Source organism: Vollenhovia emeryi, unplaced genomic scaffold (genome assembly GCF_000949405.1).
Source record: "Vollenhovia emeryi isolate VEMERY1.0 unplaced genomic scaffold, V.emery_V1.0 DF939157.1, whole genome shotgun sequence".
Taxonomy (NCBI): domain Eukaryota; kingdom Metazoa; phylum Arthropoda; class Insecta; order Hymenoptera; family Formicidae; genus Vollenhovia; species Vollenhovia emeryi.
In genome coordinates, this window is record NW_011967209.1 from 991,157 (window position 1) to 1,002,212 (window position 11,056).

Genomic DNA, 11,056 nt, shown 5'->3' on the forward strand with positions numbered 1-11,056 from the left:
CCGTCTCTGATTACTCAGACCCCGACGCAGAGACCACGAAAGAAGCAGCCCGTATACACGACAAAAGAGAGCGTTGTTGAAGAATATAATTCGGAAGTAGAACATACGCCGGAACATATCTCATCAGAATTAATATTCCAGGAAAAAGAAGTAGCACACCAGCCGAGTACAAGTGAAGAGTTTCAGACTGAAACTTCTTCACTGAAAGAAGTGACTAAAACAGTCACAACGAAACAATCTACCGAAGTGACAAAAGCAGCACAACAGGCCAAGCCAAAACTTCCACAGACGGTTGAAGAGAAAACGAGTAACGAGAACGTATCAAGCGCGATAGTATTACCTCCGATAGAAACTAATCAGCCTCTTAAAGTGCAACTATCCACTAGTGGCGTCCCTGTTGTAACGACGAGTCATGACTATAACGCAACGGAGTCTGGAATTATTTTGCCAGACGTCAAGGATCTACTGAAATCGCCGGAAATAAATGACTTCATGCGAGATACCGATTCACCGATAGCAATTCAAGTATTACAACCATTGTCTGTTATATTTGGCAAAAATTACATTAAGAGGATCCTAAAGAAGAATGTGGACGTTTATCCCACGAATATTGCATTACTGTCAGCGATACTTAAGGAGGCCGCAACTTATCCGGAAGTAATAAAGAATACGCGTTTGATAAACGTAATTCATAAATATATCGCCAGTATAGAATACGTCAGCCCGACGATATTGTTACCCATCGTAGTCTCGTCGAAGAAATTGGTATCAACCGTTGTTTATTCCACGTTCAATCCGAACGACTTAACCGACAGTACAATTGGCGAACGTCCACCCGATGAACCATTATCCGACAGTGTCACCGTACCTCTCGTCAATCCCAAGTTATTGTTGCAGTCTATAAGTCCATCGAATCCTTACGCTGATCTGCTGCCTATTGTGGAAGAAGAGGACTCGCTCGTGATAACGATACAACCTCTCAAAATGATGTTGACGTCTACGAAAATGGTGGAAATACTTGGACCAGATTTTCAACCATTGGCGTATCCAAATAAAGGAGCACTTCTGATAACGGTGCTGCACAAATTACAGAAAAGTAAAGTAATCCAGTCGAACCCAAAGCTGAAATTCTTAGTTGATATTTATATAAAAGCTATCGAGGTACCATCGATGAGCATTCAGGTGTCCGAAGATAAACTCGTGAAGATGATGTCCGAAACTACAGGCCAGTGGCTGCCCGAGCTGACAAGTTTGATTTCTGTTCTTCCAACAGCCAAGAATGATGCCGAAGTCGCCATGACGGGGCAGCTAGAGCAATTCCTCGGCGATCCAACGCTTTTGGAAAAATTGCATATAGACAAACCACCATTAACTATGTCTCGCGGGGATCTCTTGCGTAAAATTATTCTGAGTGCATTGTCCGGTACAATACGTTTCGAGAAACGACTTCTGAAGGCACTTAGATACTACAAGAAGGTGGAATTAACTGAAATGGGTGCCTTGCCCATCATGTGGATGTGGGTCGAAACGTACGTAGTTAAAGCTGAAGTACAACTAGGCGACATGATCCAGGAGACGGTGAACTTCGATCAATTGACGTACAAGGAGAAACTGGCGTATAACGATGTAATCACATACCTGGCGCAAAATCCCAATCTTCTGCAAGACAACGAAGACTTCGATTTCGAGAAGTATAAGACGCAGGGGCAGTTTATTAAGGGTTTATTCAAGCATTTGCTGAAGATGCCGCAGGTTAATAGTAAGATTAAAAAGAACATTCAAATAATACTACCGCGCGTAAGTTTAACTGGATCAGGCTCAATCGCGATGCCAAGTTTGTCTGGACTTTAAAAGGGATCGATCGATTTATTAATTAAAATACAATTCCCTAATTAAATTCCTCTAATTAGACAAGATTTGACTTGATTTCAATTTACAAGGAATAGAAAATGAGTACAGATACGTTTGAAGACAAGTACGTGTTTTATATAATAACGAATTAACCCGAGATATATTCTTTATTTGTGGTGCTAAACAATTTGCCATATTAAATATTATCTTATCTTAGAATTTTTAATATTGCATATTGTGTGCGCAAGATCGATTATATAATTTAATGCGAAAAATGACATGGAAGCCCGTTTAGTGCAACTTGTAAAAGAAAGAAGAAAATAGAAATAGAGAGAAATGCTTGTATATATTTGTTAAGTTACATATAAAAAAGAGAGCTTATAGTAATTTTGTATGAAATAATCTTCAGTTAGAAGTACAGATTCTTCTTTATTAACAAATTTGACATCTTTATTAAGCAGCTCTTAGTGAAGTTTGAGATGGATAATTTTCCAGTAAGTGGCAGGTATTCGTAAACTCTCGCTACGTGGCAAATAAAACATTCGAAAATTCATGCACTTTAGGAAGACACTCAAAGCCTTCCAAGTCGAACCTTTATTTCCCTTTCAATCCTGCAGATTATAGGAAAAAATAATTTCTCATTTATAGTTTTAATTAATTGAAATACACAACGCGATTTGTATAATTACGTTTTTGTGAGCTAAACTTCATAACAGCGCAGACTATTTTTTGTTCTCTAAAAAGACTAATAACAGGTTAATTAATTTGTATAGAAGTGCACCAATATATAATAGAGAGAGAGAGGTAGTGAATAGATAACTGTATAATGCATGCTAGAAATTCACTCAATAGTATTCTAAGAATTTATATCGATATTGTGTCTGCTGAAATCATTTGTGGCGGGCACTTTAATATAGCGCGGATACTTGCAACAAGTAAAGTTCACAGCAGCCGTACGCGGCATCACTATGTCTTCATAATGCAGTCTAAGTAGCCATAACAGTTCGGCAAGTAAAATGAGTTGCGTAAGAGAAAGCGATGGGAGAAACTTCGAGTCCATTCGTGTTTGTTCATTTAATTGCTCCAGCCGAGAACTTCGTACTGCCATTTTGAAGCACCGTTTTGTAATAGCGTAAGCATCTTAAAGCATTGCGGTATATTAAAAATGTCGAGGCTTTCATTTATATAAATAATCATAAAAGTTGTACAACTAATTGGCGGACATGCGCGTTATAGAATGTCCAATTTCTTTTTCTATTATCCTCAACTCTTAATTCGCAGTTTCAAAGTACTGCGGACATTATTATTTTTACAGTCTAATGAAATCTCCGCACACCGCATTATGCATTCAAAAACGGAATGGAATAGAGCTGCGCGGAGTTGCAAAAAAAAAAAATAAACAAATAGATGCGCGAGTCGATGTAACGAGGTGGCTTCGCTGTAATAAAAATGGAACAGACACGTAACACGCGAAGCGGAACGAAACGAGAAACGGAAACGACGGTGGGGATTATTTATTTTGCACGGCGACCGCAATCCGCGGGGATATTTTCCGCGAGACGCCCGGCCAAACTGTCTGGAAAACGAGGAAAAATTACATCGGTGAAAAATAATAGAGTGCGATCTAGCTCCGGTCGAAGGCTGTAAGCGGTACCGAGAAACCTGCTCCGAGAGACGGCGACGGCGAATAGAAATGACGATGGAAAAGAGCGCCGACAGCATGGCAGGAAGATCACGCGCAGCTGTATTAAATGACCGTATTCGTGCATCTTAATTTTTCACACACGATCGCGAATTGTTACGGGAAATACGGGAAGGTCCCGGGTAACGAGTACCTATCGCTGAAACTTATTACTTTCCGTCACGTGGTACTTGGGTCACGTCAAAACTTTCGTCGGCGATGACAACTTAAATTGAAGCGAGTATCTCGGATATTGTTGTTCTTATCGCGCAAAGAGCACAGTAATTCGAAACTCGCAATTGAACCCCGGCTCGCCCGGCGTCTACGTCAACGTCGACGAATCCACGCGGCCCAGCTGCCGTAAACATCCTAAAACGGAGATATTTCGCGGGGCAATCCTGTTCGCGCCAACTTATCGCGCAACACCGTTTCACCTGTTTAATTTAGCGCCCGAAATAATTTACATACGGCAGGACGAGAGGGATGGGCCGCACTCGCGCAATAACATTTCGAAGATGAGCCGTGTGCTGCGCCGGGCGGATGCATCGTACGTGCAGACGTGTATCCCAGGGAGGGTTGCACCACCCACTCTCTGACGGTACGTCTCCGTACCGGGCGACGTTCCTGCTAGAGGGGTTCGCAGGATCCGACGTAACCCCCGAGGTCGTAACGGTAAGTCTCACGGCGTGAGGACCCGAAATTAATAACGCGACCCGGCGCAAATACGGCGCACATAATTAAAGCGATATTACGATCTAGAGCAGCCGCAGTATCGTCTGCCGGCGCTGCCTGCGTCGAAGATGTTATTTAGCCGTGCTCTCCGAATTTGGGTGCCGAAAGCACGGGTATTACGTTCTGATTTGCAACTTGCCTGCGGCTCATCAGGAACATGATTAGGCAGCGCGTATAAGACAACGGAATGCCCCGCTTGGACGTATCGATAAATCAGCGGACGTTTTAAGCAAAGGGAAGAAAAAAATCAAATCGAAAAGATTACAAGCAAATCAAATCATTATTTCAACGATGTTAATAAAATAAATAGTGCAATGCATTTCATGCGAAGGCGTGTATAATCGCGTTTCATACTAGACGCCGCAGCAACAAATAATCAGCTTGCATGTGTGAATGAAATAGATTAAAATATTATTATGATGTAAAAGACAAATATATCAACGAAATTTACTCGTTAAGAAAACCGAGGCGTGATGATTTTAATCACAGCTTCCCAGGTGACGAAATGCAGTCATTTTCATAAAGGGAAACTACAGGAAGTACCTTCAGACATGTAGGACGTGCGTGACAGTAATCGCAAAGGCGACAGACTTGGTAAGAGCCCGCTACAATAAAGTAGGTCGGGGTATGAACGGTACATTTAAGGTAAATGAAACAAGACAAGAATAAAAAACACAGCTAAACGGAAGAAACAAGAAAAACGATAAAGAATGGAAGTATTAGGACATAGAGAAAGAGAAAGGGAGCAATGGTTCTCAAGTTTTATCTTTCGGAGCCTGTTTTTTTTACTACTAGCAGGAGAATTTCCAAGTTTTACGGAAGAAAGTTTGTATATCTTTTTATGTGGGTCGCATTGGAGTCAACGAAATACATATTTAAGCTCAAATTACGGAAGGACACCAAGTTTGATCTTCTCTTTTGTTTTTAATAAAACGCACGAACGCATTGCGAAAGGTATCTGAATAATCAAAGATACTCGATCGTGCCGTACTATACTTCCTTTGCGGATTACATGCATGTCTTATTCAAAAACGCTGTCGCTCCCGTTGAGAGTCGCTGCGCTAAGAGACAGGGTGCAACCCTGATGTATGGGATACTCCTCCACGGGTGTTTCTACACGGCGGCACCGTCAGGGAAATGTTACCCCATAAAATATATCTCGAGCGTTGGCTTATGCCGCGCGAAACCCAGCAAGATGTTTCTATTTCATAGAAACGCTCGTCTTCCGGCTTAGCACGGCATGTGAAGGGTAGCATGACGAAAGGCCGGGACGTTGATAGGGCTAGACTGTAAATCACACGGGAGCTATTCGATGTCTAGCTACGTCCCGCAATTTCGTCCAACGAGTTTGCTACCACTCGACCTTATCGCACAGATTTTGTCGAAGGTAGAAAACAGGCCGTTTAGGCGACATGGAACTTAAGCGCGTAACCCTTCCCTGTGCGCGACGTCTTCTCTTCGTTATCTTTTTCTCCAAATGCATTTGAGGTAAAAGACGACGGATATGTGTTATGTAGGCATGGTTTTTATTTTTGAAATATTCTAAAGTTGCCTGAAGAGAATTATCTTAAATATTTATCTTAAGTATAAGAGAGAGAGATAAGTAAAACAAATGTATATAAAAAAGTATATTTTCAAACGAATCTATATATTTCACTTAACATCGCGTGTGCTAATACTGCGGCAATAAGCTCGATTAAGCATTCGAGAAATCACTGCAAGGAAGAAGCAAGTTATATTCATGTCATAGAAGCATAAGCCGACTGGTTGCACAGGGACAACGAGGTAAGGGAATAAGGACGCGATAGAGACGGATCATAAATCACGCACCAACCATTCAATGTGGCGTGCCTATATTGTATGCTACCTCCGGGAGTTATCGTTATCATAGTGATTCTCATAGCGGGAGAGAGAACGGTATCTTACGTATAGATGTACCGAAATAAACTATCGACTTGTACAGAAATATTTGTCATATACCACGAAAATGCCATATAATTTCATTAATTTATTCGATTTTCTTTCGTTTTCACTTGCGAAAATATGCGACCGCGTAATAAGTTGTGAGTAAATAACGCGAAATGATAAACGCTATTTGGCGAACGCGACGAACGTCGAAATATTGAATTCGAGACGGTCATGCGCGTCTGTTAAAATCCTCAACGTCGCTATTATTTGTCTGTCCCCTTCTTCATGAGAAGCTTATTTCTCTCCGCTGGTTCATCACCTCCGCGATAACATTTCCCCGTATCCTTAACGCCTCGCAGTATGAAGGGACGTGGAACGTCGGCGAGGATCCCGTAAAGTGCACGAAAATTCCACGGAATCCTGGAAAAATTTATGGTCCGGATGTTTACCAACATGGAATTCTCTCAGGCACTCCCGGACAGTATGGGATAGTATAGAACCACCTCCTCTCGCCCTCGCTACTCAGGGGGTGGCTATTAGTAGTAATTACTGAAGCAATAAGTCTCTGCCTAATACTTCTCCCCTTCAGCCTTTCATCTTTGCTCCTAGAGGAGCGATATTCTCCGCTTTTGTCCCCTCTCCGTACAATGAACTATCTCTCTTTATCTCCGCATAAACTTCCCCTTATCCTCACTTCGAGTTATTTGACATAAAATGTGAATAAAGTAAAGATACCTTTTACATATTTTATATAGCAATTCGCCAAGAATTGCGCGAATCTAATATAAATTCTTAATTCTAAAAGCACAACGTGGCTGAATGAGCAACGCGGAAATGCTTCAGTGTAAAATATTTCAATTTTGCTTAGAGGGCACAGTCTTGCGAGTGCGCATACAAAACAGTATATCTAACGCAAAAATGTGTTAAATTTATCATATGTTCAATCTTAGATATATTAAGTTTAAATGTTTAAAATAAAGAAACAATCGTTAATCTTGAATGAAATTACAGATAGATAAACGTGTATAAATATAAACGCAACTGAAAAGTTGAACGCGTAGCACGTAACCTTTTAAAGATACACGTGTATTTAAGCATATGTCCACAAATTAACTAGAACAAGTGACGAAAAATCATCTTTCGTGAGAAACATTACAACTAGGAGAGTTAAATGGTTTGTGGAGGAAAATCACCCTACATGCTGCCGCACAATGTACTCCATTAACGTTTATAACTGGTAAAGAACATTACGCTCTAGCCGGGCGCGTGCTACGCGCAAAACTGCTCAAAAAGTCGCTAGGAGAACGGGACGTTATGGGTTTTCTCACGCGAAACTATAGTTTTTAATTACGTCCTTTCTAACAAGATTTTATTTTTTTTCTCGCGTTTTTTCCCTTAACACAGCAAAGACGAAACTTGAGTTTTGCTGAGCTCCGTCGTTCTCTCTTGGAACAGAAATAATGCGCGGCCCACCTCCGGCTCTTGTTTCTGCTATAGTATATTCGCTACCTTGAAAAGCAGCATGGATGAGAGATTTACATATTTGATCTCTCCGCGGTCCGCTTTATTAATGTTTCATATTTTCATTTGTGACCTTACGTAAAATTTATGACGTCGGTGGTATATGCGAACAATGGATTACTAATGTCACCACGTGTGAAAATTTTTGCCGTCTCATACATAAATAGCAGGACGCTGGTTTATTTTGCCAAGCATATTTAGCGATTTGTTGAAAAAAAAGGGGCATGACTACGAAATTTCATTACATTATAAATAGCATTCTTGTGCCGCACAGTATTGCTTATCTTGAGGAATAATGTATTTAGCTGTACCCTCATCATTATAACGACACGGACTTGACATAAGATTTAATCGGGTCTTTCATCAGGAATAATAATTAAAACCGTTACAATAATATTCCTCTCATCGAGTCTCATCAGCGCCTTCGTCATTATCTCTTTTCGACACCTAAAGCTTACGTCAACCCTTTTCTTCTTTATCTCCCTTCACCCTTTCACTTCGCGCTTCTTTCCTATAATTCATTAGTCTTCATCAAGAGTTATCCGCGGCTAGGTGTCGATATTGTTAACCTTTTATACTCGCAAAATATGGATCAAAAGTGCTTTTGTATAAAATATGTGATCAAGAATATCAACGGATCAATAAAAATTATACGTATACTGTATGAGATTAACAATTATTAATGCAACACAAACTTTTTTAATTTAGAATTTCTTTTAGAAATGAACGAGTAACTTAGAAATTAGCAAGAAAAAAAAATAGCTTTGAGAATTAAACGCGATTAGCTGTGCATGAGTTAACGTTATGTAACTTTTAATTAATAATGTAATACGAATTATGCATCGTACGTTTCGGCTCTACTTTGAATCATCTTCTCTATCAGTGACGTCTTGATAAATAAATTAAATAAAATTAAGCTCTCTGACGCGTGAGGGATATTTAAAAATTGAATATACAAAGATAGTGTAATTTTCAAGAGAAAATACCAGGGAAATTCTGCTAATTTTCATAGTCTATAAAATATTCGGGCTAGAAATTGATACTAACCGGCAAAGAGAAGTAAAATCCTCTCGCCAAATCAAGAACGTGAGATTAACGAACTGAAGCCGTGGAAAAGACGTAGGAAACCGAGATGATTTTTCAGCAGCCATAGTTGATATAATTGACACAACGATGACATTGATTATATCAACGTCCGCTTAAAAATATCAGTTTCTGATGTCTTTCATTTTATCAATTTTGCGATTTCTGGACTTGATTTAACGAGTGGATTTCACTCTTTGCCGGTTCCCGATTTTCATTTCTAGTCCGAATATTTTGCGGACCGTGAATATTAGCAAAATTTTTTGTCACATTTCCTCTTAAAAATTACACTTTATATAATTTTTAAATATTCACCTTATGCTCGCCGAAAAGCTTGAAATTATTTAATTTATCTATCAGCGCGCTGCTGAAGATGACTCAAGGTAGAGCCAAAACGTATGATTTACCATTTCTACTAAATTATTAATTAAAAGTTACAGAACGTTAACTCACGCACAGCTAACCGCGTTTGACTCTCAAAGCTCACCTTTCCCTCTGTCACTCATTAATTTTAACATCGGGAATATTTAGTTAATCAAACTTTTAGAAATCTTTTCGGTAAATTTCGTCGATAGACACAAAATATATCAAAAACACGTTAAGTAATAGATAACAAGTAAGTAACAAATATTACAATTCCTTCCTTCTAATATGCTTGCGCATAACGAAATGTATAATTGGCAATTATAGCCAAGCGTATCACTAATTAGTAGCGAGCGCCATGCGTTTGATACCGCTTTAATGCAGTAAAATCAATACTTCTATCTCTCTATGCAGATGGAAAACACACGACAGAGCCGGTGCATTATATATTCATGTTTCTCGACACATCAAAAACCTATAGAATCCTTCTGCGAAATAAAAATGTTATTACATACCCCGAGAGAATTCGAAGTATCTGCGGATAATCCAGGAGTACAGTTAATGACATTCACGTACGCGACCTACACATGCGTAGCTGAGACTAGTATCGACTACATTAGTCGTCGCACAAGGACGCAATACACACGATCGATAAGCGCACTTGTAATAGTTGCTCGCGTACATCTCGCCTCCGCGTCTTCAGCTTTATCTTGGATAACGATTTTCTTCAGCAGATCACGTTAGGTCAGGTCGATAAAGGCTCAATATTTGCTTTGTGTTCAGCACTGTATATGCGCGAGCTCCTCGTTATCGGGACTGTGTACACAATCGGTTAGAAACTCCTCGGACGTAGTAAGAGCCCGGCGAGACCGTAGGCAGGTGGATAGGGCATGGGGGATGGGGGAGAGCGCGGCGTGAGAAGGAGCCGATAACATTACCGTACGCACACACGGGGAAAGTAACATTCTCGTTCGATTATCTTCCGGGAGAACCGCTGTCGACGACGGATCGTTCTGAGGAATGGCAAGGATCAACCATCACTCGAGAGTGCCGCTCTTCCGGGGGTAACGGCCGAGGGCATTGGCATCTCTCATAGTCTTCCGCGCCGCTGGCCGGTTTGTGAGGAGAATACAAACATTCCTTAAACCGGGAAAATGTTCCTCTCATCTGCCTTAGTCATTGCGCGTGACTTTTCACCGGGTGCGGCGTTCTGAATTCAAATGCGATTGATCTTTCTCGATTATTTTCAACACCACTGTGTACGATCGTACTTGACGGATGAAAATGCCATGACTTTAGGTAAACACCGTCTTTCGGCAAATTAAGACGAGCAAATTAAATTATTGCCGGACCTCGAACTGGACAAAATTTATTTGACAAAACACACGTTTCGGTCTGCCGTTTAGGCACTTATCAAGCGGGATCTAGGGGGTGCAAAATTTCAATTGGCAATTAAAAATACGCAGAGGTATTAAATATAAGTCGCTAATTTTAAAAAAGATACCTGTGACGTGTGACCAGTGATGGACAGAATGGTTGCAACACTTTTACATTCCAAAACATTTTTCCCGAAGAAAATTTTACTTGAGGGATAGATCGAAGACGCTCAAAATGGTGTCGGAATGGCCATCGGAGTAAAATGTTCTTCGCGGAAGAAGGTTTTGGAACGTGATTTAAATGCACGTTCCTAAACTCACTAAAAAAAACAGTGTCGCAAGCATTCTGTCCATCATTGTACAAAGATAAAGCAAAGATAGTATATTAACTTGGGTAATTATTTAGATTAACACACCCACCTCCAATAACCTTGGGCTTGACATATGTTGTCAAGGTTACCCTCCTGAGTAACGCTCAGAAGGATTTAGCCGGCGCTCGTTGTTTATTAAAAAGTTATAAAGAAAAGAAGTTTCGCAAATG

The 11,056-nt window shown here is 40.3% G+C and overlaps 2 protein-coding genes across 3 annotated transcripts in view; one reads left to right on the plus strand and one right to left on the minus strand.

Annotated features, from left to right (window-relative positions):
• The window catches only part of LOC105564948, a 5,706-nt gene extending 3,657 nt beyond the window's left edge, over positions 1-2,049 (plus strand). The window contains exon 4 of the mRNA XM_012017738.1: positions 18-2,049. Within this exon, the coding sequence (XP_011873128.1) occupies positions 18-1,851 (1,834 nt within the window). The 3' untranslated portion in view covers positions 1,852-2,049. The remainder of the gene's footprint in view (positions 1-17) is intronic.
• LOC105564949 (TWiK family of potassium channels protein 18) overlaps positions 1-11,056 on the minus strand; it is a 230,124-nt gene that overhangs the window by 15,711 nt on the left and 203,357 nt on the right. The gene's annotated exons all lie outside the window — the stretch shown is intronic.